Below are 26,947 nucleotides of genomic sequence, written 5' to 3'. Positions count from 1 at the left end.
TCTGCGCAGGTGATGACCCAGCGCATCATAGGCAGTCCCAGAAAGCGAGATCAAGAGGATCTTCACCTCCAGAGCTGCGGCGCTTTGAGTTCCTCATCGTCCCCTTCCATGTGCCGTCCCAAACACCTCCCACAGACAACCAGCGCCTCCACCAAGCCACAGGACTCCCCCTCCTCTGAACAAAGCCTTGAGTACAGAGAAACCATTCTTTGACCTTTCTCCCAACAAGGACTCGGGTCAAAACTCTGAGGGCATTTCATGGTGCTGGAGATGCAGACACGTCGTGCTGTGCAGCAGATGTCTGTAGAGTCATTAACAACTCTTCAGACCGTGTGAGATCATTTATTTGTACAGTGTGGCCGCAGTATAGGCAAACTGAAATGTTCTCATGCTGTATCTCCTAGTGCCCTGTGAGACCGTGCCAAGTCATCAGCAGAAACGGTAGCAAACTCAGTCTAAGCCTGCCAGAGTCTGTAGAGGCTTCTTTCTCATCAGAAAATCAAAAGAATGTTTCTCCCTCAGGGGATCTTTTCTACTGCGTTTCATCTCATAAAAAAAAAGAAACAAATATACAATTGGTAAATTTGAATTTTGGACTGAAAGACAAGGGAGATTATGTTTTCGCTATTCCTCTTTCCTCATATGAAACAGAGGGACATATGTTTGTATTAAACTGTGAACTGAACTGACCGGGCATTGCTAGCTATCGTTTGCAGAAGTTGTGGAACTGTTACTGATAGGGTGGTGATTATTTTGTGGTGTCTCTGGTTCCAAAAACATCTCAGATGTGGATTATTTAACTTACCTCATTGTGTTGCAGTTCTTATCAGTGTTACAATAAATTCGGAGTTTGTATCCTGTGGTTCTGTGTACTCATTTCAATGAACATTCCTGGTGCTTCAGTGGTCAGTGATCTCACATAAGGCTGGACAAGATAACAAACACTGGACAATGTCGTAGTTGGTAATTAGGTTTAATCAAACCTAGTGGTGCTTGGTGAGAGTCTCCGTGTGACAGCTGTTCCATGTGCCAGGGCAGCTTTCAGATCGTCGTTACGGAAATTTGCTTGTGACTGATGCACTGGCAATTTTTTCCGCCACTGGTTTAAAGTTATGAAGGCAGAGTAGATAATAATAATAAGCAGGTTAACTTAAGATAAATACCAAGTATAAAATGTGAGCTTTAATAGAGTTTTTAATCAAAGTTTCACTCACAAGTAAGTTTCAAAGTAGGAAAAAGTTAGTCAAGGCCCAGAAGAACTCTTGGCTGCTGACAGTGTTTTGGGTTGTTATATTATAAATGTATATATTTTTAAAATCAGACGACTAGTGACCTTTACAAAAATGACATAAGAATGCAGGAGGACAGGCTGAGATTTTAAAAAAGCTCCCCGGTGCAGGTTTTTAATTAGAAATGACATTTGGCATCACACAGGGGAACATATTAATGAGCACTGAAGTATGTGTGTCAGGTTTGAACGACTTAGATAGATAGATAGATCCAGATCATCATTTCAACTGTAACTGTAAAGTTATCTTTCAGTCAACGACGTGCTTCCGGTCGTTTGGAAACTACGCGCTATATTAGGTTTTAATCCATGTGGGTTATTACTTTCACCGTGACACGGACGGTTGTCGTCCATCGTTTTGAAAAACACACATGCAGTGGACCTTAAACCTGCAGGTGTCAACCAAAGCTGTACAAGAAAACACGCTGCTTTTGTCGCCGCTCAACGCGCAATGTGCACTTTTATGTTGAAGGGCGCTGTCGGTGAGCGGAAGTGGCCGCGGCTGACCGCAGCTAGCTTCACGCGCGGCGCAGCACTCACGCTCCGTGTGCAGCGGGACGGGGAGATTTTCATGTCATATTTGAATAGATATATATATTTTTTTAATGATTTTGTTGATTATATTGCAGTGATTATATCCGTCGCACTCGAGGCGGAGAGGCAATACTGTCTTCTTCTTCCGTCTGACCGTGTAGGCGTGTGTTGTTGCTAGCTGGTCAGAAGCGGTTAGCTGGACGTGACAACGTCAGTAGCAGCTAACACGAACAGCGAGGCGGAGTAGAACATCCGCGCGGCGCTCGAGTCGTCCGTCCTAACGGCTGTTCTGTGATCGACGGAGCCACGGGCGGCGTCAGAAAGCGAAGACGTCGCCGAGGGCCATCGTCGCCTAGCCGAGCCGCGTGCGTGTTCGTGTGTGCGCGCGCGCACACTCCTCGGTGCCACGGAGCCGCGGAAGCTGTCCACGTCCACGCCGTGCGGCGGCGTCGCCAGCTGAGCTAGGCCACGTCCCCAGCGGGCGCATTTCATCCGCCGACGCCGGACGAGCCGCGGAGCAACATGCCCAGTGTGCGGAAGGAGGAAGGGCAGCGGAGCTCGGCGGACATGTGCAAGTGTTGAACGCTCGCGACCGTCCCCGTGTGCCCGGTGGTTTCGCGCGACATGTCACGTAGACGGATGTGCCCCGCACCGGCAGAGGACGCGCACCGAGCTCTGTAGGCTGCGGCAGCAGCGAGTCACGTTCACAGTCGTTGCTTTTGTGGAGATGGTCGGGTTCGGCGCGAACCGACGCGGAGGCCGCCTGCCCTCCTTCGTCCTCGTCTTCCTGATGGTGGTCGTCGCCATTCTGTCGTTCAACTACTGGACAGTGTCCAACAGGCACGGCCGTCTGCTGGACGAGCTGGCCGAGGTGCAGTCGCAGGTGAAGCGCACGGACGCGGCGCGCAGCCGCCTGGAGAAGCGCAACTCGGAGCTGATGGTGCAGGTGGAGACGCACAGGAAGCAGATCGACCAGAGGGATGGAGACTACAGCCTGCTGGAGGGCAAGCTGCAGGCCCGAGAGGCGCTCATCCGGAAGTGCACCGACGACAAGGTACAGACCCAGACCCAGACCCGGGGTGTTACTCCTGTGGTACTGAGTGACGGCCCGGACGGGGAACTTGACGCAACTCTGAGAAACACGCAGGGGAAAGTGTTTATGAGGGACAGAAGCAGAACTAGGTGACAATAAATCAGTAACAAAGACAGGTTTCATTTCCCGTTCCATTCAAGTGTCTGTATCGCGGGCATGACTGTCGATGCATTTCAGTATCTTCAGGAAATATTGTGTTACACTGGCAGTAATATCACCTGCAAAATACATTTTGCATGTGATTTTTACAAAACTACCACACACAAATATTCTCACTAATATCGTCACAGACCTCTGCCCTCCTGTAAAAGGCATATGTGAACCTTAAATAGATCATTTTTCCTTCCACCATTTATTTTCTGCTGGTCATCCTAGTGCAGATCCTGTTTATTGATTATGTAATTACTTTATCAGGGATTAATGTAATGCACATCTGGGAAGTGATATCAACATCAATAAATTCGTGCACTTTGTACGTAGAGTTACTTACTGAAGTACATGAAACTTTAAACAGTATTTGAACAAGGGGTGGGGGGCATCTTCTCTCAGAAAGCAAATAGTATGGGTATGTATGTATAGTATGTCACTAAACCAGCCAGGTATGTTACATATACCAAAAAAACAAACAACCTAGTTAAGAAAAGACAACATCTCATCACATCACAATATTACAATAACTTAAATCATTTCTTTCAAACAAGCAAGATGATGGTTACAATGAAGAGGACATTGGCTTGGCTTGAGTCGTGTGTGGCACCAAGTTGCAGAAGATGAATGCAACTCAAGACGCGATGGGGAAACTCATTCATCTGCACAGTCAGATCCTCCTCTCCTCTGCTTTTACCTGAGGTCTTTTCCACTAACATAATCACTGTTGTTTCACTTGTACAGCCAAGTGGACATCACAGATTTGATATGCGTTTCTAAATGTTGAGGCGAGACCGGTCACTTTCATTCCACACAGAACTGATTTTTATATTGACTTTAAATCTTAGTCTTTAGCGAAGCTGTATAAAATCCCCATTTCTCTTCAATCCTCCCGTGTGTCTGGTGCATAAAAAGCAAAATATATGATTGCAGTTGTTTAGCTTTTAGCAGATTTTATTTATGTGTCACTGTGAGTGGACCCCTTCACAAGGCTGCGCCCACCTTTTGTCCTGCACAGTGGCCCAGCCAGCGATTCGCTCCTTTTGTTTCCCAGCGTCCTCTGAACATTGATTGGTGTGTGCCCAGCTGCTCTGGCAGACATCTATACAACACACAAGAGGGACGTTTTCCTGTAATTTGCATCCAGTCCGACTTGCTCATTTCAGGCACATTCATTTGTTTGTCTCGATCCTTTGCTTGGTTTAGTGTCCTAGACAAACCACTGCTGGCCACTAGTGTCCACATGATGTCTCAGGAAATCGTGGCATATCATTTTAACTTCAAACAGAAATACATTTCTGCAAAAATTACAAGCAGCTTTACTGTGAGAAAATGTTAGATTGTGAATTGGCTTGAAACAATTGAGGAGTGGCCCTCATTTGAAATCATGTTGAGTATCAGTTTGAAATGACTTAGAAAAGTCTCAAATATTAAAAGATACAAAATTAAGGAAAACAATCAATAAAAACAACAATATATAAAAACAATGAATGAAAATGCCAGGTACAAACAGAAGCTGAATGGTTTGTGGTCATGTATTTTGAATTGACCAAAAGAAATTATTGTTACGGTCCCCTTTAAGGAGTTCAAGGTTGTCGCAGTATAGAAAGTAAAAGCCGATCTTCAAAGCTCAAGCTTTGATATGGTCCAGAGCACTAGTCTAACATAATAATATAATAATACAAATTTCAGCTTCCCAATAAGAGCCTTGAAGATAAACAAAAACAAATGCCTATCGCATCCATCAGACAGAGGAAACCACCCAATTTGTCCACGCAGGATGTAACTTTCTCTTTAACATAAAATTGTATCTGTGATATTTTTGTAACGAATCTTTTGTATATTTTTTGGTTGTAGTCATTACTGGGTTCTACCACACCCCATACATACTTTACTATATGTATTTTGTATTTATGTCGTGTGAAATAAAACCAAACAAACAAAAAATTACGAATGCTGTAAGCATCACCAGTGATATCCCTAAGGGCAGAGGTGGAAGTGGAGACATGCTTATAAATCTGGTTGGAAGAAGGTCATGAACAACATTTGCTGACACGCTGTCATTGACCAGATAACATCAAACTTTCTCACAGCTTGATGGGTTCACACTGGACTTTGTGGAAGTGATTAAAAAAAAAAGCGTTTTAGATTATAGATTTTCTTTGAGGACTGTATAGGAGTGTGGAAGACGACTCTAATGCTCCCTAGTGTCTCTGTGGTAACTCTAGTATCTGGTTCCTTGTTTTTTTGTAATCAAAGATGAGATTAAGTGTTGAACAGCAGTTGTTCCACTCCTTTCTTTGTCAACTGCCCAACCCTGTTTCAACAGAGAGGCATGCTACAAACAGTCAGAGGCCTGCAATGCAGAGCAAATGGTGATAGAGGAGTTTTAAAAGGCTTCCAGACACAACAGCATATATAGTCCTGTTCCTATTATGTGCTAGAATGAATCATACAAGCTTATAGTGCTTCCTACAGTCTGTCTGGCTGTGTTGTCGCCTATGTAGCTAATCAATTTCAGCAGACTCTAGGAGAAAGCCGTTAATCACCTGTGTTGTTAGGACAGGATGAAGCTTTACTCTCTTTTTTTGGGTATTCTTTATTTACAGTTTTCAATTTCAAATACAACACCAAGATGAATCGAGTTAGGCGCCACACCCATTCATGTAGTCAGGCAGGTCAGGCTCCCTGTGGATGCAGGTACCAACGTCTCTCAAATATATTCTCAGTATTGGGTTCATGCAGACATAGCTTTTCCATTCGTACAATAGACAATATCTCCTGGTTTTCTAATAACCGTCATAACTAGGTGCAATCTCCTTGTACGCCAGCTCAAAAGTCTCTGCAGGCCATCCAAAGAGGACCGAGTCGAAGTTTGGCTGAATGTCTCTGAATAAGCTTTGGAGAGCCACTGTCCAAAAGAATGTAGTTTCTCTCCTATCTTTATTCAAGAGCGTGGTCTTTAATTTTGTGAGCATTATTTCTTCATTTCCTGTTTATATTTTGTAATGCTTTGCCTCAAAACCCTGTCCTCCCTTTCACGTAGCTCGCGTGCAAATCTGCTTTGCTGCTGCTGTGTCTGTTTGTCTGCACTCAGACATACTCTTGCCCCGCAAAGGTCCTGTCCTGTTTGAAATGGAATAATTTAGAGTCCTGGTCGCCAGACTCAGCTAAAATGGAATAATTGATGGAGTGGATGCTGATTCAGTAAGACGGAAACCGTGGATGTCTTAAGCAGAAGTATTTATTATAAGAGCTCAATATTGAAGCGACTTCCGGTTCGCTACACAGATCAACAGGTTCACAGTGTTCGGGTCCCAAGACAGTCTGCCCATCTCCGATCTCTGTATTGTATTTAGTTTAGAGTAATGTCGTCATCTCCCCGCGACTTTGACACCTCGAGTGAGACATCAGCTGCTCAATGATTGTTTAGGCTTGCCATAGATGAGATGACCGTGCTTGGTACCTGAGAAGACCTGTCTTAACAGTTTCTCAGAGAGGATAGACGAAAATTCCTCAACACTGTTTAGTTGGAGCCCCTCTTCTCGTACTCAGGCTACCTCTGTGCACCTTTCATCGTTGATTTCTGCCCTAGCCCTCAGATTTAAAAAAATTACCTTGTCAAACTTCCTCAACCAGTAGAATGCCTGGTATGACGACCAATAAAATCATCACTGCTTCCCTGCATCCGTGTCCGCCTTACTGTGTACAGTGTCCTTTAAGGGCGGTTACTGTTTAATCAGGTTCAGCAGATCACTCCCCAGCCTGGTATTTTATTTAATGATGTGAAAGCTTTCTTCAAACAAGAGTACTCGGAGAACACACACCTCTTGACATTTTCAGCGTTTTCCCAGGGAATAATGCATGGATCTGAAAACACAAACTGATATCTATGAGCTATTTGATGTGGCTTGGTTAATTTTAAGGGGACTGTTTGGCCTTGTTGGAAGTCGCTGCTCTACCGAGTGCCATTCTAGTTCAAGAACTTAGATAATCACAATGGATTCCAAAGATGAAAATCTTTAGTGAAAAGAAAAAAGTATAACTATAAAAATCTCTTAAATACCCCCTGCGCCTTAATTCGCCTCACAGCTACTCAGTATAATAGATCTTTGCATTTATTTGTAATTTTTATTTGTGTCCAGAAAACTTGTCACTGTTACATTACATATGTTTTTTTTCTAACCACAAATTTATTGGAACTTCATTTGAAAACCACAGGGATTGAGCTTTTGAAACCCATACAATTTTTGTTATTTTAAGATTTCCATCCCATCTCCTTCCCTTTAAGGTTTTGTGCACATAACTGAGAGTTTAATTAAAACACAAAATAGTGTCAATACTAGTGTGGGATACAGCATATTAAGTTTCACGTTGGTACTGTTTATAGCTATTCTATTGAATTGCATTGCAGTATACACAGAATTCTGTTTTCCTGGTCACTGTAAAAGTGAAGTGCTTAAGAAAAGAAAATCCTGCTTAAAAAAGATTATAAACCATCTGTGACTTAGTTGTCAACATCTTTACTGTTATTGTCTGAATTTTAAAGGGACATTTTCAGGTAAGTTTAGGGAGATACTTCATTTCAAACACCTGTATGAATCCCATAATGATCAGGCCTTGGCTTAACAATGTATGGAATGTAGTCACTGCAGCTAAATATAATTGCCCTGGATTCCATCTGTTTGTGCTTTGAAGCTTCTGTACACAGGAAAACAAGTGTAACTGGTTCCATCTGACATTGGTCTACTAAATATAGAACCTGTTGCACATCTATTGAACTGCTTCTCAGAGAAGAATAGAACTCTACTGCCTCCTGATTCCTGATCCAAGTTTTTTTCTGTTGTCTGTACAGATGAAGCAGCAGGGTGATGCCACAGCCCAAATTACTGAAATCCAAAGGCTGAAAGGTAAAACTGCAGCCTTGTATGGCCAGCAGAGGTCCCTCTTAGACCCACTTGCAAAAAACTCTGCATAGAGGATTTGTAATGATGTAAAGCATTGCATTCAACAGACAAAAACTAAACCTGTCAAATATTTTGTGCATGTGTTTGTGTTGCGGCAAACAGAGCAGCTGAAGGAGCTGAAGCAGGAGTTCATGAAACAGGAGGAGCAGCTAAGAGAAGTGAAGAAAAATAGCACTACGTTGGAAAGAAAACTGGAGTATGAGAGGTATATACTGTGTCTCATGTCTACTGTTGGAGTTTTCCCTACTTTGAACAACTTTGATACAATGTCCAAGTCACGTCTTAGAATTTTAGCTTCTTAAATTATCCATTATTTAGATTTTTTTGTTATTGGTTTTTCAGTTGACCTGCTCATTTTAATACCTTATTCTTTTTCTTTCTTCAATAAAAAAAATCGAACCTGATATTTTACCTTATACTGGGTGGTTTACGTTCAGTCCGTTTTATATTTTGTTGGAAAAAAATCCCACATAATGTGGGTTGAACTTACGAGAACTCTGTGTTTACTAGTTTACAGTGTGGACGTCAGATTGCACAACTTAAAGACGAGTATGAAGAATCAAAGAAGACCCTGGAGCAAGAAGCATTAAAGCTAAGACAGGTTAGTATTAATGAAATCTTGACTGAACATCTTGCATAGACAGTATAGCATTTATTCATGCCTTCAAAAATTTTTAACACATTTAGTGATGGCAGCAGCTAAACTCTCCTCTCTGTCTATTCATGTCTTCTCTCCATTTTTCTTATGCTTCTTTTTCTGATCCACCATTGATAATTTTTCAGAGTATAATGGACGGCCAAAACGGGGTAGTGGCAGGTCGACATGCCAATGGAGCGCCTGGTGTGGAGATGGTTGGAGAGCGCCATAACGTGGTCACTCACCAGCACGACGGTACAGATTTAAAAGGTACAGTGGATGTGATTCAGTCAACCAAGGCTTAAACTGTATGGATTGTTCCCTCTGTTGCTATCTGCTTACTTAATTCATGTGGTTCACCCTCTGTTGGTTTCCTGTATATGTTACTGTTTATGTAACCATGTGACAAGAAAAACATCAAACTATTTAATGTCAAACTATCCATTATCTAAGTCACGTTGCTTTTGTTCTGTTACAGAAGAGATGGGTAAGCCGGGCAGTGATGCTGGTATGCCTGGTATCGAAGACAGTGAGGTGGGAAAAATCGATGACGTGCAGTTTGGTAAGCAGTGAACCTTAACTTTCAACAGCATTTTCTGCAGTATGGGCAGAGCAAGGTCGAGATAAAAAATAATCCCAATGTGGACAAATGTGCTGCCTAATGGTTTTGAACCCATGAGTTTTTGAGGGGGACTAGCCGAGCCTCAGTACAGGCTGGTCCTGTAAAAACACTCACAATCAATTGCTACTGTGCATAGAACTGTTGTCAGGGTCCCTTAAGTAACTTTGCTACTCCCTTTTATTTTACAGCCCTGAAGAAACCAGCTATCACTAAGAAGCACGACGACACCCCTGATGTGGTCGTGGGAGTTGGTGCTGGACCTGGAGTCGGGGCAGCTGATGGCCCTGGAGGCCGGGGTCTGTCCCTGGACCAGCCCAGGCTGCAGCAGGACCGAGTGGAGAACCAAGCTGCAGTGATTGCACCTCCAAACATCATCAAACAGGCAGACAAACCCGTAGTGTTCGAAGAAGACAACAAGGCAGGTATCAAGGCAGACGAGCTGGGAGAAGAACAAAGACAACTTCGAGGTACAGAATGAACCACATCCATATGATTGTTATTAATTATAATAGTCTGTCTTTTGAGGATTTAGGAATGGGATGAACACAAACACCACATTGTGCTTAATAGATAGGAGAAAGTATGGATATTTTAAAGGGATTCATTTTCCTTCAATCATGTAGTTGCCATGTTGTAGCTCAACAGATTTAAAGAGGAGGTCACAAAACCGTATCGGTGACCGACGCTCTAACCACTAGTCCAAAAGTACTTTGTCGTAAAGTCATTCGCTAGTACGTCTCTGCTGCACAAGCGGTTTTGTGAGGTGCAGTCCAAACAATTTTCTTGTTTTCAATTTACAGAGCCTGGGCTGAGGCAAAAATCCAGGTTTTTTGGGGGGGCGTACACACAAAACAGACAGCTAGCGGCCCGTGAGAAAATGTTGGCTGATTTTTACAAAACATGTATTGCTTAAGAATCGCTTACTGCCCCTTTTACAGAATTCATTTTGGCCTTTTGATATTTGATTTAAGTTATCATAAATACAACCCCACCTAAGTCAGATTTTTTCATTGTCAGCTCCAGATAATGTCAAGGGGGACAGTGAACACTTGAGGGGGATCGCTCTGCCCCACAACCCTGCTCAGGTGCCCAAGCCCATCCAGCCTCACCACGCCAAAGACCAAGTCCCAGCAGAGCCAGTACATCACCGCCAAAGTGAGTTCCTCCACACTCTGACACAGGGAATACTGTGATTTGCAAGAGAGATGATGGATGGAGGGGCTTCATTCTTTATTGACTAATTGATTGGCGATTATTTTTGAAGGGTGGAGAAAAAAAATGACATGTTAAAAAATAAAATAATCACAACTGTTCTTGTACAACCCCCCAGTATCTGTAATGTGTGTCAACCCAGAGAGTAGAACACAATTTGGTGTTGTGCTATCTGTGAATTTTGCCCATTGCTAACTGGTTACACCCCTACTTCTACATAACACATTTTTTTGTGTTAGAATTTCTATTCAAGTATCTGTTTGAATGCAAGTCTGCATATGGGTAGGAAGACTGTCAAGGTCTAGGGAGAGGGCTCAGTTGCAGTGGAGAGGAGACCAATGACACACACCTGGCTCCCAGATGATCCTTTTCCTGCTGCCTGGCTTGTGCTCTGCTCTGCTGCATTTCTTCCCTGTTTTCAAATGTTCTGTTCTTTCATCTCCCTCACTCATCCATCTCACCCTCTGCAGCCCCGTTGCTTAAAGAAACTTACTGTATTCAGTTCACACCTTTTTCTCTCCCCCCATACTTCTGCCTCTGATCTCTTTATACTTGCATCATGTTATGGTGAAGTAATACCCACCAGATGTCTAGTTTCTGGCAGTGTCTGGTACTTTACAAAACACGAGCTGCCTGAAGATGCTGCCGGGCTCAGTCCCACCCAGTCTTGTCGCGAACACGAGTGCCATCTCAAATTTGTGGGGATACACAGGAACATAAACTGCTTCAGACGCCAGGCAGCCATTACAGATATGGAAGTAAAATTTGTATTTGTCTCAAGTTTATTTATGCATTGTACATATTTTGTAAGTTTTTCTTAATGGAAACTTTTGAAAATTCAGTTTGACTTGGTGCTTGTTCAATTTGTGTTGTTGTCTCTAATATGGCCACATGTACTAACAAAAGGCTCACTTTTCAGTATTAAAGAATTTAAAAACGTAAAAATCATACAACGTAGAAAAATATTTTAAATTATTAGAATGAAAAAATGTCACTGTTCCACTGTGACTTGTTCATATCCACAGTATCCAATTAAAAGACAGGAAAAAGCATTACTTTTTTTATTTTATATTTTGACACACAAACTTGGTTTATAGCAGATTAAAGTTAAAATGGCCGCTCAAAAACGGGCCTCTGTGCCTGAAACTGCATTCAGTCGAGGTGTTTGTACTGATCTTTCAAGACACTTTCTCTCTATGGGGCCTTAAAAATTGCCTTTCAGTTGAATCAACACTTCCGACAGTACCAACAGAAAGTAAACATATGATAGTATTTACTGCTGGGCTATTGTATTTTGATTGATTCATTGATTGATTGGATTGTACGGATGATTAAACCAGTAACCCACTTAGCGCTGTAAGGGAACCCCTTTTGTTTCCATTCAGCTCTTCACTTTCAAGTCCATGATTGACTTTCCTCTTCTCTTCTGAAACACTTGTCTTCTACTTAAAATCTGCCACAGATTATCCATTCATCTCACCTTCCTTAACCTTTATCACAATCTTCATACCATCACTTATTCCCTCATGCTTTTTTATGCAGTATTTCACCCATTCCTCCCTGTCTCCCCTTCAACTGCCTCCGCTTCCCTCCCTTCCTGATGAGGCCCTTCTCTGCCTCCTGCAGGCCGGTTCTTTGATGAGAACGAGTCCCCAGTAGATCCGCAACACGGCTCTAAGCTAGCGGACTACAATGGGGATGATGGGAACGTGGGTGAGTATGAGGCCGACAAGCAGGCCGAGCTGGCCTACAATGAGGAAGAGGATGGTGATGGTGGGGAGGAAGACGTTCAAGGTGAGCCAGGCTGGGGGACTGGACTGCCTGTTCAGATGTGTATCCTCCATTCCTCCCTCGCTCCTTCCCTCCACCCCTGTCCTGCTGCCCCCTGCATTCGTCCCACCAGTTACAGTAGCTCACAGTACCCTGAGTTTGGTCCTGAGTCCATCATAAACTATTGATGTTCACGAATTATGACAAACGCCTTCAGGGTCAAAACAGAACTGCTATACATGCAGTTCAGGATGAGTAACTGAATTGTGTTATCACAATCCCAGTTATTCTCTGTGTAGGGAAAACTTGACCCAGGAACTTACGGTTCTGTGAGAATAATTCAGTTGCCATCTTGTGTTTTCTCTCCTGCCTGTGCTTCTTTATAGCTGTACCACCTGTCTGTGCCCACCAAACATCTGACCCACATCTAGACCAGTAGATAAATATAGCTCGCTGCATTCGTGAATGTGTCTTGTGTTCTCCTTGAAATATTGAAATGCATGCCCATGAATTTATTCTCTTTGTTGTGATTCTTTCCTATCATGAATTAGAATTTTAATGTAAGAACAGTGCTACTTTTATAGATAACTATATTGGTTTTCATCAATCTAAAAACAAAACAAAAACCAATTCAGTCATATCTGCCTGTTAATTAAATTATGGCTGTGATTTGTCATTTTTATTTGTTGAATTTGTTGAACTGTTCAGTTTGTGTACACTCTATTTTTTTTTAAGTCTAGGATGTTGTTGTTATTATAATAGCCAACAAGGAAGCTAATAATATCCTAGATTAGAAATAGCTGTTTCCCACAAGCTGGATGTTAACACCCTCATACACCTGTAAAGCCAAAATTCACTTTAACGTGGAATCCAGATGTGCAGAAGTAAACAACAATGGAAAAACCTAAATCCTGATACTTTCTGACTATACTACATGTGATTTGACTGATGCTGAGGACATACAGTAGTTAATATAATTAATTTGATAATAGAAGAGCACTTTATTATATATGTGTATACTCTATTAATATATTCATATAAATGTATTTTTTCCTCCCCAGATGATGATGACCGTGACATGCAGGGAGATCGGGCTGTGGATTATGGGAAAAGACATCAAGCCATTGACATTCTTTGAATGGGAACTGATGCAGCTGTAACTCATTAAAAATATTCAGACCTTCCTCTACAACCAAGGTCTCTCTTGACAACATAGTTTGAACATCATTCTGTTAAAGAATTTATAGGGTGCATCCTCAATGTCATGGGCCAATCAGACATTGCAACTAATTGAATCTGAATAACATAACATAATATGAAGAAGAAGAAAAAACATGGCATTGTCCCAAGCTGCTCTTGAGTTGCCAGTGGTTCTAAGACAGTAGAGATGAAATACTGTACATTGACTGTTGAGTTTTGTTATTTCATATCTTCTTCAGTTTGTGACGGGAGTCCTGTTGACTCGTATCTGAACTTCAAGTTTGAGTTTGTGTTTTTGGTACTTTTCTTTACAGGTTGCAGTTACTTCATATGAAAAAACTCTTCACCTGAGATGTTTATCAAAGAGACTAATTTGGCTTTCTGCCTTTCCGTCATTATTTTGGGACTTTTACATGGAAGACCTTTTTTTTCTTTCTTTTTTTACAGGAATGGGGAAAACAAATGCCAAGGACTCTTCTTATGGCTTATTAAATCATGTTCTTTTCTTTGTGACAGACACTCAAGTCCTCCAATTGTTTTTCTTCTCTCCTTAATGATGCCACCGCATGCATTCGAAACCTTTTAGTAATCAAATTGAGCAAAATACAGATGCATAAGCAATACTTGTTGGTATCCTCCAGTGTGTGCACAGATAAAACTGCACACATGGAACTGAACACATGCTTCCATTGATGGAGTCTCTTGTACATACTGTAGTAGAACTGTTACCATTTGTACTGAGGAAACATCAAGTCCTCGCCTCGAGGGAAACCTGTGAACATGAAATCAGATATGTTTGTGCAGCCAGGTAAATTGATTTCTCGTGGAAAGGCAGATTGAATGTAATTTAATTTTATTAAAGGTGATGCTTCATGTCATTTGTCAGTTGTGATCGTGCTTTAGAGTCAATGTAGATGGGGTTTTTTTTAGAGACAGCTGTGACAGGATTACCAGCTGCTTTGTTATTGAAAAGACAGCCATAGGATGCCTTTAGTTCATGATGGGAATAAACTGTGCTTTTCTTCTCAGTATGAATCAGACATCGGTTGAGTGTATGCAGCACCATTTGTTTTCTTCATGATTGTCCGATCGATTGTTGCCCTGTTAAAGAGTTAAGTAATTCAGTGTTTACAAAAAGAGGAAGCACGAAGACGGACCGTCCACCTTGAATCGAAGCTGGCAGAAGAAGACGACGAGTGCTCGTCCTCGTCGCAGACTGAGGCTGGTGGTGTTGAGGTGAGGGGGTGTGTCTGTGTCCCATACGGGTATCTGCCTCCGAGACCGAGCAGAGGCGGGAAATGGCGCCTGGTAACACAACGGTGTGTCATTTCGGAGACGGCCCTTGAGCAGATAAATAAAGAAAAAGTGTGATCAGATCACGAAAAACCACCGCTGCCCCGGTGGTGATGGTCAGGCGGCCCAGAGTCCTTGTCCCCGGATACTGCGGACCACCGTCAAGTAAGTGGACAACGTTAACCTTGGTCGTGCATCGTCTCTTTTTCTCTTTGGCTTGCGGTTTATGTAATGTTGGCGAACGACAGGATGAATGTTTCCCTCCTCTGCCTGTGCACATCTGTGAGCCCGGAGCACTTTGACTGGAGGGCTAGCTCGGGTTAGCGCTGAGTTAGCCGCGCTAAGCTAAATCACATAGCTACGTGCCGCTAAATCACGGCCTACCTCGGACCCGACTAAACCCTGGTCGACTCGACGTCTTCGCCAAGTTCATTTCCCTCTGTGACTTTATTGTGGATTATACTTAGTTCAACACGTTCTCATTTAACAATTGTTAACGCGAACTAGTGCCAGGTTGTGTCTGCTATCCTGCATTGAGGCTAGCGTCGTCCAAGCTGCATTCCACCACTGAACGGCGCTAGCTTCTCGTTAGCCACCACACGCCGCCTTGTCCATTTTAATATCTATCTATCTTGAGCACGTTCATATACACAAGCCAGGGAAAGGAAATCGCACCGATTCACGTCTGGTCTATGGAAATCGCCGATCGGATCCACGGAGCACTTCAAACCGACAGAGTCAGTTAGCTGTTGTGATTAACGACACCCGACGAGTTCCGCTGCCGAGACATCACAAACGCGATGTCGCGCATCATTCGCGGAGACAGTCGCGTCGAACCACGCGGGGGAACTTCATCGCACCAGTTCCCCCCGAGTCGCGCCTCGGACCCGAAACTCGCCGTTACAATCTGTGTTCGCTAATTTCACGATGTCGCACTGGTTTCTCTGCTAGCAGCTTGTAAGCTAGCTCGTTAGCTCGCCTTCGCGTTCATGCTAACGTGACCTAGCGCCTGGTCGTGTTGTACCGGCAACGTAGTGTTACTTTCTGGGTGTCACGTATTAAATATAACATTGTTGAAACTAAAACCATAAACTACACACACACACACACACACACACACTCTTAACCCCTGGCGCGTTACACGCGACCTCTCGCAGCTCGTCCGGGTAGCAGCGTTAGCTCAATCGTGCTAGCTGCTCGATTAGCTGCGAAGCTCGATCGTCGTGATTAATCAGTGGAACCTTTAACGTGTGGTTTGATTTTGGGGGGGGGATTGTCTGTGTCGTTTGATGTCAACGATCACGATGTATGCTTTGGCCACGTCAGTCATCTAACCTTCCCCTGGCAGCAGTCATCGACCCGCGCTGTGTGACGGGCCTCGCTGGTCCGTCTGCTGCCTCGGTCGGTGGCTTCATGCATGTTCTTATTTCCCGCTCACACCGAGCGACGAGCATGATCCTCGGTTGGTGGGTGACTGAGCAGGAAGGTGAACGTTTAGCAGCAGTGGAGTCATCATGCGAGGTGTGATAACAATCTGACTCGAATTAAACGAGCACCTTATTTTGATTTATAATTTTATTTTATTTTATTTTTTACATAGGAGCATTCGAACACCCAGATGTTCCCTTTAGATTCACTGTATACTTACATACACACACTGGTACAACACAATACTATAGTTGAATATATTCATGTCATTGAGCAGGCATCCTCTCACTGTCTCAGTAAAAACATCCACACAATCATGTTCACTGTTGTCCACTTGAGGCTTTTGTGAATGTCTTATTGCTGCTTTGACATTTCATGGATGATTCAGATTATTTCAGCACGCATCGGCATCATTGTATCACAGTTATTTTCCTGAATAACAAAGTCAGAGAGAATTGATAGAGCAAGTATTTATTTTTTTCCAAGTATGTTTTGAATGAATTCAGAATTTGACTTAGGTAAACCTAACCTCTTTAGCCTGTACAATATTATTGTGACAGCATTAACCCGCATTAGTAATATGAGTGTGCCATAGTTACTGGGTGCAGATGCAATTAATTCATTAAGTGCACTGTCAGTATTGTGGTGTCTATAACATATTGTTTTGGTTCCATGTCGAGGGATACATGACTTGCAAAAATCATAGGCGCCGATAAGAGATGTCCTCACATTATATTCCACATAAAAAGTTGTTTGGTGACAACATGTTCAAAGGGCTTATATTCAGCCGATCCACAATAACAGGATGGCTGATGTGATGCAGAGTTTAACATTGGCAAAACTTTGGATCGTATCGCTTCCTGCCAGCTCAAAACACTATGACTGCCGGGGGGTGGTCAATTCACCCCTCACCGTTTACCGTAGTTGCAAGGCGAGCGATATAAAGATTAACAGTTTTAGCTGAAAAGCCATCATAGCTCATATAGTTTTAAGAAAGATCAGCACCGCCTCAGCCTTTTTTATTTCCCCTCCTAGTGGCTTGAGTGCAATAGAATAAACATCAACTGTGTTACTCGGGTGTTTCAAGATGATGGAAATGAGCAGTTGCTTTTCATCGAGGCACTGATAGTTAAAAAATTAAAAACAAAGGTCTCTCCACTTTCCCCGTCTGCCTGTTGCTTTAATGTTACTCTGCGATTGAGCAACAGCACTTGCACCTCTGGTGTGTGTGTACACGGATACACCCCTGTGTAAATGTAAAGCAGATGTAGTGGAGGACATTTACAGTATGTGAGATGTACAGGATACAGTGAGAAGGTGCTATTGTGTGTTGAGGGTTCCTGACAGGTTGTGGATATGTCCTGACACATTTTCAGCCAGCTGCTGTTACATAAGCATGGGGGGGGGCGCTGGCATGCTTCTCTGAGAATTTGAGTTGCCTGTGAATAGTTTGTAGTTTCCCCTGTACTTGCTTGAGGACAATGCTGACCAATTAAATCCTTCAACTCAGTGTATTTCCTACAGATAGAGATATGTTTTTGAATTATAGCCACGTTTTAAACTATTTTTCTAGTTTTTTTAGTTTCAGTCTCTGTAATTGGACTTTCATTGATAATGCAAGCGTAAAGCAAGTAGTAGGGAGTGCTTGTAGACTGTATGTATAGTCCGAGGTAATGTGTAAGTTGTTTTTTTTACTGTACGGAGGGAAGTAAAGCCAGCTGTGGCTGCTGTGATCCGCTGTGATGTAAGTGAAATGGGATCTTGAATGCATCCAGATGTCTACAGAAAATGCACCAGTATTACTCCGGTGCACACAGATACACCCCACGGACTTAACCATTTTAAAATAGTTGAGACCTGTTTGTCCACCCCAGCCATTGAGAATGTGCCCTAATTGACTAAATGACTGATTTCCTCTCTCTCTCCCCCTTCCTCGTGTGTGATTTTCTGAAACAGCCTTACATGTGACTGCTAAAACAATGAGGCTGAGAATGCGTAAGGCGTCTCAGCAACCGAACCCCAGTGTGGCAAGCCGCCCATCCCGGACCAAGCGGAGGCATTCAGAAGTAGAAGAAGACACGCCTACAAGTGGCGGGAGGGGCTTGTTCTCAACCATCAAGAAGTTCATCAGAGGAAATGCTGTCAAGGTATGATCACATTACTTCACCTTGGTCTTTGATTTAGTTCAATGCAAAAATGAGCGTAGTGCCCCTCCTGGAGGCATTGAAATAATGGAGCTGAAGAAGTTGTCCCTCACCTGTAAGTGCGTTTAGTTAACCAGTTTTGAACTAATCTTTTTGGCACTTGGCTAACTGAGTAGTCTGTGTTTTCTCTAGGTCTCTTGAGTTAAATACAGTGTTTCTTCGTGCAGAGTGTCATGTTTCCCAAAGAAATGTCTGGAGGAATGCAGCAGCTTGTCTGAGAACCCGGACTTGGGTCTAATTTTAGCTCCTGGCGCATGAAGTTGGTGTGCAGGGACAGGAGGTAGTAACAAGTGGAAAAGTCAACTCAGCCGAAAGGAGCGTTTCCTCTGGAAAGTCATGGAGGATTTTTTGATGTTTTTACACAATTTTGTTATTTCATGACTCAGCATTTCCTCATTAAGTCTTAATTCAGGACTTGTAGAACACTCTTTGTTTTTACGACCAATCTTCATCTATACTCGATAACAAGCCGAGTGGGGAAAAAACATACCTTTTTACTTGTCTTCTACGTTTTTGACCACAGCTACCTTAAGGCCCCTGTAAACTCTCCAAAAAACTCTCAAACGGCGCAATATCAATGTTGTGGCAAGTCAGATTGTGTAATTAATGTCTAGTGAATTGTAGTGGTATGATGTAAACGGGAAAAAGTTTTGGCCAATTATTAACAGTTATTTCCATTCGGGTTCTAATTATGTTTTATTGAAAATGACACGTACAAAGTTGCGTCAGCTACTGTGTTCTGTCATACCATGTTCGGATTTGTAGGCATAGGTCGCCATCAGAAATGTGACCTTTGTCTGGGAGCCGGCGTTTCAAATCAGCCATTGGTGGATTTCTGACACGATCTAGGTGTACCAGTTTTCTCACAGCGTTCAGCTTGTGTCTGAAACGGTCCTGAAACGTTATTTTAGTTATTAATTACAATTATTTACTGTATTGTCTTTCTTCCCGTAGGTGGAGCAGGAAAGCCCAGCTAAGAAGACACGCCTCCACTGTGATGTGGACAACAACCTGATCACCTCTACGAACACCAACACACCCCGCAGGACTATCAGCAGGGTTGGCACGAGAGGCTCCGTCAATGGACGTGAGTGGCATCCAGAGAAAAAAGACTAGTAACAAGTCTTTCTTTTCCACTTGTGTTTGTTAACTCTGTCCCTTTCTTCTTGGCAGAGGCAACCAATCACGATAGGAGTAAGGAGAAGCCCAATGGCAGTCTGGAGGAGACGACGACGACGGCGGTGGTCGAGTTGCCCACCAGTCCTCCGAGAACCACCCTTCTTGGGACCATCTTCTCCCCGGTTTTCAACTTCTTCTCACCAGCTAAAAATGGTATGTAAACCCAATATGGCCTCTGTCATGCCTGATCACATTCATACTAATCTGTTAATGCTCCTTCACTGTCCTACCTTGTTTGCTGTGCAGCTTACACGCCTCCTTTGTTGGATTTGTGTTTCAGCCTCATCTGGATCAGACTCTCCAGACCAGGCATTGGAGGCCGAGGAGATAGTCAAGCAGCTGGACATAGAGCAAGCAGTGGAGACCCCCACCAGCACAGCCACATCCACACAGGAACTGTGCGCCCCCACTAACTTCTACTCTAGTGTAACCCAGCTGCCACCTCTGCGACCTCCGCACATCCCAGAGTCATCTCCCGCAGCAGAGGAGGGGGGGCTTGATGCTGATGCTGACCTTCCACCGCTAACAGGTAGGAGGTACAGCTAGGACGAGATTATCTTATTATGGTTTTACTTCATGTTGAGGTTATGGTGACGTAAGTGATGATTGCTGGCTCGTGCTAATGTATTTCACTACACCCTGTTTCATCTTTCTTTTAACACCTTGTTCCTTTTGTGGTCCAAGCTCCAGGCTCCAGTCCAGATATGGCGTATGTGGAGTCTCCTCCCACTGCAGTACCGCCAGAGGCAACCTATGAGGAAGACTGGGAAGTCTTTGACCCGTGAGTTCGAAACTATAGCTTCATTAAATGCTATAGTCAGTCCCCCATTGAACAGATACGCACAACAATGTAAGATTTTCATTTTAAGTCAAATGAGCAGAGCATGCAGTAAATATTTTGCCGAGCCAAAATCATATTTTTCGAACCACAGTCATTTTGAACCTGGTGGAAAAAGGGTGAGCTTTTTTAAAACGTGCCTAACTTTTACTGCAGATGCAATTGCTTCATCATAATTGGCCCAAAAAAGTCACTTGACACATATGAAAGGTACACACATTTACATAGAATAATAATTTCATAATGTTCGGGGCATCAGGGTTCTGTCGTCCCATATCCCGATTTGAGATTGTGTGTGTTAATATCGTGTAGGCAATTTCAGATTCACTGCTTTACGCCCCTTCTCTGTACAAAGGGCACTTTATGAAAATGTAACTAACAGAAGTATCTGATTTGAAACACTGCAAGTACCTGTATTTTTTGGTACAAGAAATCTGAGCTAATATTACAATATACGTATAAAAAATACAACAGATATTGTTTTCATTTCAGAAAAGGGCTATAGATGATTGTCTCTTGTGTTAACAGCAAACAGTCTTAGATTTAAGTCTCATCAAATCCATTTCTGTGAAACATGTCAATATTCCACTTTGCTTAGAATACTGTAGTTTAAACAGATTTGTTAAACTGACTCAAATTACGCGTGATGTTTTTCAATTTGCAGGTATTTCTTCATCAAGCATGTCCCTCCGCTGACAGAAGAGCAGCTCACTCGTAAGCCAGCCTTGCCACTGAAGACGCGCAGCACGCCTGAATTCTCTCTGGTCCTAGACCTGGTCAGACATTGAAACACAACACATTATTAATTTGTTATTTTGTCTTCTAATATGATTAAAACTAATTTATGGTCCTGTTCTGTAGGATGAAACATTGGTTCACTGCAGTTTAAATGAACTGGAGGACGCAGCACTTACCTTCCCTGTGCTCTTTCAGGATGTCATTTACCAGGTGAGTGCTGCCTCGCACAACGTTGGTTTCCTTTTGGTGGGATGCCACTAGAGGGGGTTAGTGTCATATTTGTAAGAATTCTCATGTCCTCAAGGCACACTTGAAAAAATAGACATGCTTGTATTACATGTGGAGAAATACCAACACTTTTTGTTAGTAGTGGCAGTATTAGCTCTTGTGGTGATGACCCACAGTTAACCTTATCACATCAGTGTTTACTGACCTGTGACTTGTCACGTGCAGGTGTATGTTCGCCTGAGGCCGTTCTTTAGAGAGTTTCTGGAACGCATGTCTCAAATCTATGAGGTGAGTAAATACCTGGCTGCCTCTGTCAATAAACTGGGACTGCATCAGATTTAGATAAATCTGACCTTTGATTCTCCCCCTTTTCTAGATTATCCTTTTTACAGCCTCTAAAAAGGTGTACGCAGACAAACTGCTCAACATCTTGGATCCTAAAAAGCAGCTAGTGAGGTATAGTGTTCTGTTTTTTTCTTCTTTTTACATTTGCACAGCAAACACTAAAGCTGATGAGGAGACGGAGAGGCCAAAATGCCCCATGTTAAAGCGCCAGCTTTGGCATGCGTTGCTGTTGAGGTGTCGGCGTTGTGGTTTTTTTTGTGAATTATTGATTGCGCTGAGCTTTTCACTGATTAATTTTTTTCCCCCCTTCTCTTCCCTCTTTCCTTTCATTCCCCGCTGAAACCGTAGACACCGGTTGTTTCGTGAGCATTGTGTCTGTGTCCAGGGAAACTACATCAAGGACCTCAACATCTTAGGCAGAGACCTGTCAAAGACCATCATCATCGACAATTCACCACAAGCCTTCGCATATCAGGTGAACGCCGTAACAAAACCAAACACTGGAGGCTTTGTGTTACCCGGTGAAGAGCAACCAGCAGTAATTTGACATTGTCTTAGGAAATTAAAAACATAGTGTCTGACACAAAAAAGTCCTCCGACATTTGGCAAAAAATGGTAAAAACCCAGAATGTGTTTTTCCTTTGGATATTTTCATGTGCTGCTTTGATAAATTTCCACAAAACAAAGACTGTATGTCCATTTAATTATTGTAGAACACATTTCGCCTTATGACCAATTTATTTGCCAGATGATTTTCTAAACATCACCATGTCTCATTAGATATGAAGCATTTTCTGTGATACAACTCCTCCCTTGTTTTTGAGAGTTAATCTTTTTTTTTTTTTTGCTGTTTTGGTTTCGGTTCTTTCATTGCACTTGGGAGGAAAACTAGAGGTCCGTTTAAAAAAAAAAAAATACAAATGTTACTCATTTTTCTTTTGTCCTGCTCACAGTTGTCCAATGGGATTCCCATTGAGAGCTGGTTCATGGATAAGAATGACAACGAGCTGCTGAAGCTAGTGCCCTTCTTGGAGAAGTTGGTCGAGATGGTAAGATGTCTCACTCTTCAGTAGTTTATGTGCTATTACATCAGAGTGATGTTGCCATTTACAAAGTAATCTAATTTGTTCTTTAATCTCCCCGCTGTCATGTGTCTCCTCCGTCCCGCTCAACTCGACAGAACGAGGATGTGCGGCCGCACGTTCAGGAGCGGTTCCGGCTTCACGACCTGTTGCCCCCCGACTGAACTCAACCACAGACTAGAACGGGACAACAAGACTAAAATCAACATGCGTGTAAAAAGCCCCCGTCTGGATTACAAACTACAACATTGCCATTACTGTTAAAATTTTAGCCTCATCCCTCTTTTTTTCGCTCTGTTTGTTTTTAAATGCACCATTGCTTTTAAAAAGAAAAACTAAGAAAGAAAAACTTTTTTTGAAGATCTGGGTGACATTTTTGAAATATCTAAATATATAGATGAGATGACGCACACTATGATCAAGCCCAGGTTGACTCCTCCTTTTTTTGAGTGACTCCAGCTGTGGAGCCAGATGTTGTCTCCACACTAGATTCTGAAGTCTTGGTGCTGGTTTGGTGGATTTGAAAATGCCACCTGGTAAAGAGGAAGGCCACACGACCCGAGTCCCATGAACCCCAATCAACCCCTGGTGCTCACATTGTTGTTGACGCTGATGGATAGTGACTCTGTGGCTACAGACAATTTCAGTAAGAATGACTGGCCTGTAAATCTGTGCATGTGTGTATGTTTACTCCAAGCCACACACACACACACACACACACACACACACACACACACACACTCACCCACGAACAAACACACACTGATTTGATGTAAACTTGGCAACCCTTCAATCTGTAGCCTCTAAAATCATATGCATTCCTCAGTAGCGAATTCAAGTTTCTATTGTTGGTTGCAGTTATTTTCTGGTAAAACTGGTGTTTTTGTTTTTTTTAAAAAGGAACATTTCAGAATGTTTTACTTCTGTTTGTAAGATATGATATTTTAAAATGGGTCATGTAAGTTTTAACGTAAGCCTTTTTCATATTAGGAGAACATGAGTCCACTGTGAAGTCAGATGGAATGAATCCAGGACTTTTAAGTGTAGTTTGTTCTCTTTCGTAGAGATAGAGGTTTAAATCTGGTTGTGTTGGCTTCACTGTGGAAACGACTTGGCTCCCTATTTGAATGTTAGGATTAAGACTCTTGTTACCTGTAAATCTACATATTGTAAAGGTCTGAGGGCATTCATTCATTTTCAAAGTGATGTGTCCGCCTTTCTTTAATACTAGTATTTGATTTTGTCATTTGTCTATAATCAGTATTGTCTTTTACTCCTCCTAATCAAGTATTCTGGATGAGCCAGAGCTCTGTTTCTTTTTTAGTCGTGATGTGTAAATGTGATGGCTATGTCGGTAGCGTTATGACTAATGTAGCACATCTCTGCCAGTGCGTCATGAAGTCTACCCATGGTAGAAATCTATGGCCCAGACCCTGTACCAGCCATCTCTGGCACCAGCAACATACTGTGTTAACTGTCAGCCTCTCTGACTGCCCCCTTCTACCCGTCATCATACTTTTTACTTTGTACTTTTAAACATTTTTTTTATTTTTTTATTTCGTTTTGTTAAGCACAGTTCAAAACATTGTGTTAAAGAATGGTAATGATATGAATGTGTTTCTGCCTGACTTCAGACTGGACTCAAGCCCAAACTGACATTTTTACACCACTGTTGTTTCAACTTTATTTATTTGATAGAGACATGACAAGCGGCAGGCAGACGCGTAGCTAATGTTGTTGCGGCGACATCCTCACAAGCCTAAACCTGTGAGGTGAAGACAGAACGACGAACCGATCAAATGCGCGTCGCTCAAAATAAAAACGACGAAAGTCGTCGTCTGTCGTAGGCCAAAACCTTCAACGGTGACAATTTGGCTTCTATTATTGAACTCTTCTCAGTTCGAGTTTGGATTTGTCTGGGTTGCCTGTACAGTGCCATAACCCCCCGCCCTCCTTGTGGAAGTGTTGCCACCCACCCCAAAATATTTAGATGGAAAGAGACAATCAGAACTCAAAGCTCTGCAGATTCTGAAACCTGGAGACTCCCACCCATCCCGTTTTTTTCCCCCAGTATGAGTTGTGTACTGTGATTCCATTGAGTTAAAACACCCTCCCCTCCCATGCACATGAGTACATTTCCCAGGTGAATCCTTCTGTGCCCCTTCCCAAAGCCATGCCTGCCGCCCACTTAACACGGGGTTCTGTTCGGAGAGATGTTTTTGTTTTTTGCCTTTTCTCACTTCGCAGCTCTCCAGGAATTTGGAATTGGTTTTTGTTCAAGTAAAAGTTGTTACAGGGCACAAATGGTGTTTATTCTGCCATATTGTTGTGAGTACACATGTCCAGACTATGAATGTAAATTGTACATTGGGGTAGTGGAGGGGGGGGTCAAAGTTTTAAGCGTCTTTCTGAATTCCATGTCGAGTTCTCTCCCCGTCAACTGAGGAGAGAGTTGAGCTCACGTCTGCCACTCGGATTGATGAAGAGGAGGCAAGAACAATGTTTGCATGGAAGAGGAATCATGTCCTGAGGTCCCATCATGGTAGACCCCCGCCCCCCAGCCGCCCCCTCCCTGTCCACATGGCCTCTCACCATCCAGACTGCCATCTTTTAGTATGCAAGCCTCACCTGGAGAGTGTGATGTGCTCGTCTCCTCGGTAGGCCGTGATTGGGCGACTCTACGTCGTGGCTCGTTCCTGAAGGATCGGCGGGAGACGTTTTAATACTTTTAATCCAGCTCATTTTTAATGTGCATTACCAGTTTATTGTACAATGAGTGTAGTACAATACATGCAGCTTCATGTTAAAGGAAAAAAATCCTAAAAGTAAGGAAAATCTTTTGTATTTTTGTTTTCAAAAGGCATGTCATTTCTCCTTTTTAAATGTATTAATGAAGATTTAACTTGACATCAGATGGAGTGTTTTTTGTTTTTTGTTTTTTTTCCTTTTTCTTACAAATATCTGTATGTTTAGTTTAGCGCTATGTCACTGAACTGTTAAACTTAGCATGTAGATAATACAGCTTGCTTTGTGGGGAAGTCCTGAATTAAATTTTAATCTTGGCACTTTTTCTGCAGGAAAAAAAAAGCAATTGCGTTAATGATTTTTCTTTTTCGATATCTGTTAAACCATTTTACTTGCAAGAACTGCTATTTGTGCTGAAGATGTATTTTTAAAAAAATATTTTAAGACATCTTTGTTAGCTGTCGGGCTATATGCTATTGTAAAGTGTATATATACAGTTACATTGAATTTCTGAAACAAAGTTTTAAAGTTAAAAAACCTTGCATGCCCTTTGTTTTTATTTCTCTCACTGTCTGACGTGATGCTGAAGATGTGGGACCACTGATGGGAGAAAAGAAGACTGGTGCATTTTAAATGGTTAAAGTTACATTACGCTAAAAGGTGGGCTAGGCGGTTATGGGTGAAAAATGGTTGAAGCACTCCTCATCTTTCCCCTCTAAAACAACAGGGACAGGCTATTGATTTGCAGTAGAATTAAAAGTAGGACTGAGGTTTAGGCCTCATGTTTTATTTGTTTAATTCAAATAGTTTTCAAACTATCCACCGACCAGCTTTTAATTGAGGCTTTTAAAATGAGCCTTAAACAGTAAGAGAATACGCTGCTCCATTCACTTTTTCCTGTTATCACTGATACAATATCTTTTGGTTTTAAACATAAAAGTTTGCCAGATAACTTCAAAGCAACATCTGAATTTTAATCTATAGAGGAGTGTTTATTCTTTTCTTTTCTTTTAGGGTGTACATTTGATTTTCATAGATGTGGGTTTTCTAAATTAAATCCGTTTAATCAACGCACAAAAGACAATTAAAGTATAGCCTACTTTTTATTATTATGAAAACCCTAATATAAAATTCATTAGTAATAATAATACATGTTTATTACAAAGTATAACTAAATATATCTCGTGTTTCTGTGGACTAATTGATGCCGTTTTGTGTTCGATAGTTTTTTTTGCATCCCATGTGTCTATGGCAGCATCATCATCATCATCATCACCACATCCCTTCAGACAACACAAGCTTGTGTGTATTTTGCAGCAGATGTCGTGTCAATCCTCTGCCGGTCAGTCTGGTGTCTTCTGGCTTCTTGTCTCTTGACGGGACTCAGGTTTCACCCG

General features: G+C 42.4%; 3 protein-coding genes across 6 annotated transcripts in view; all 3 read left to right on the top strand.

Annotated features, from left to right (window-relative positions):
* The window catches only part of fam189a1 (family with sequence similarity 189 member A1), a 69,128-nt gene extending 68,273 nt beyond the window's left edge, over positions 1-855 (top strand). For both annotated transcript variants that reach the window (XM_035627685.2, XM_035627684.2), the window contains exon 12: positions 10-855. In XM_035627685.2, coding sequence (XP_035483578.2) covers positions 10-213 — 204 coding nt within the window. In that variant the 3' untranslated portion in view covers positions 214-855. The remainder of the gene's footprint in view (positions 1-9) is intronic.
* Positions 856-1,792: 937 nt separating this feature from the next.
* golm2 (golgi membrane protein 2) lies at positions 1,793-14,348 on the top strand. 3 transcript variants are annotated; one of them, XM_035627691.2, is made up of 10 exons: positions 1,793-2,876; positions 7,918-7,972; positions 8,132-8,234; positions 8,540-8,630; positions 8,813-8,936; positions 9,148-9,228; positions 9,477-9,755; positions 10,306-10,443; positions 12,127-12,294; positions 13,332-14,348. In XM_035627691.2, the coding sequence occupies exons 1-10, from the start codon at positions 2,550-2,552 to the stop codon at positions 13,406-13,408; spliced, it is 1,443 nt and encodes a 480-aa protein (XP_035483584.2). In that variant the 5' UTR covers positions 1,793-2,549; the 3' UTR covers positions 13,409-14,348. The 3 variants fall into 3 exon arrangements, with proteins under 3 accessions (XP_035483584.2, XP_035483582.2, XP_035483585.2); XM_035627689.2 differs by having other exon boundaries at positions 1,794-2,876; positions 9,145-9,228; XM_035627692.2 differs by lacking the exon at positions 12,127-12,294 and having other exon boundaries at positions 1,795-2,876; positions 9,145-9,228.
* Positions 14,349-14,738: 390 nt separating this feature from the next.
* Positions 14,739-26,094, top strand: ctdspl2b (CTD (carboxy-terminal domain, RNA polymerase II, polypeptide A) small phosphatase like 2b). The gene is made up of 13 exons (XM_035627693.2): positions 14,739-14,928; positions 18,148-18,338; positions 19,350-19,482; positions 19,569-19,727; positions 19,855-20,103; positions 20,259-20,355; positions 21,077-21,188; positions 21,274-21,360; positions 21,604-21,666; positions 21,755-21,834; positions 22,072-22,198; positions 22,677-22,772; positions 22,904-26,094. Exons 1-13 carry the CDS (start codon positions 14,877-14,879, stop codon positions 22,967-22,969), a joined length of 1,512 nt encoding a protein of 503 aa, XP_035483586.2. The 5' UTR covers positions 14,739-14,876; the 3' UTR covers positions 22,970-26,094.
* Positions 26,095-26,947: the final 853 nt, after the last annotated feature.

Source organism: Scophthalmus maximus, chromosome 4, assembly GCF_022379125.1.
Source record: "Scophthalmus maximus strain ysfricsl-2021 chromosome 4, ASM2237912v1, whole genome shotgun sequence".
Taxonomy (NCBI): Eukaryota; Metazoa; Chordata; class Actinopteri; order Pleuronectiformes; family Scophthalmidae; genus Scophthalmus; species Scophthalmus maximus.
This window is presented reverse-complemented; position numbering and strand designations above follow the sequence as displayed.

Excerpts from the sequence above, each read along its gene's own strand:
- golm2 (XM_035627689.2), top strand. The coding sequence starts at position 2,550 with ATGGTCGGGTTCGGCGCGAACCGACGCGGAGGCCGCCTGCCCTCCTTC. Across the intron at positions 7,973-8,131 it reads TGAAATCCAAAGGCTGAAAG|AGCAGCTGAAGGAGCTGAAG; the intron begins GTAAAACTGCAG and ends TGCGGCAAACAG. Across the intron at positions 9,756-10,305 it reads AGAACAAAGACAACTTCGAG|CTCCAGATAATGTCAAGGGG; the intron begins GTACAGAATGAA and ends TTTCATTGTCAG.
- ctdspl2b (XM_035627693.2), top strand. The coding sequence starts at position 14,877 with ATGGTCAGGCGGCCCAGAGTCCTTGTCCCCGGATACTGCGGACCACCG. Across the intron at positions 14,929-18,147 it reads ATACTGCGGACCACCGTCAA|CCTTACATGTGACTGCTAAA; the intron begins GTAAGTGGACAA and ends TTTCTGAAACAG. Across the intron at positions 19,483-19,568 it reads GAGAGGCTCCGTCAATGGAC|AGGCAACCAATCACGATAGG; the intron begins GTGAGTGGCATC and ends TCTTCTTGGCAG.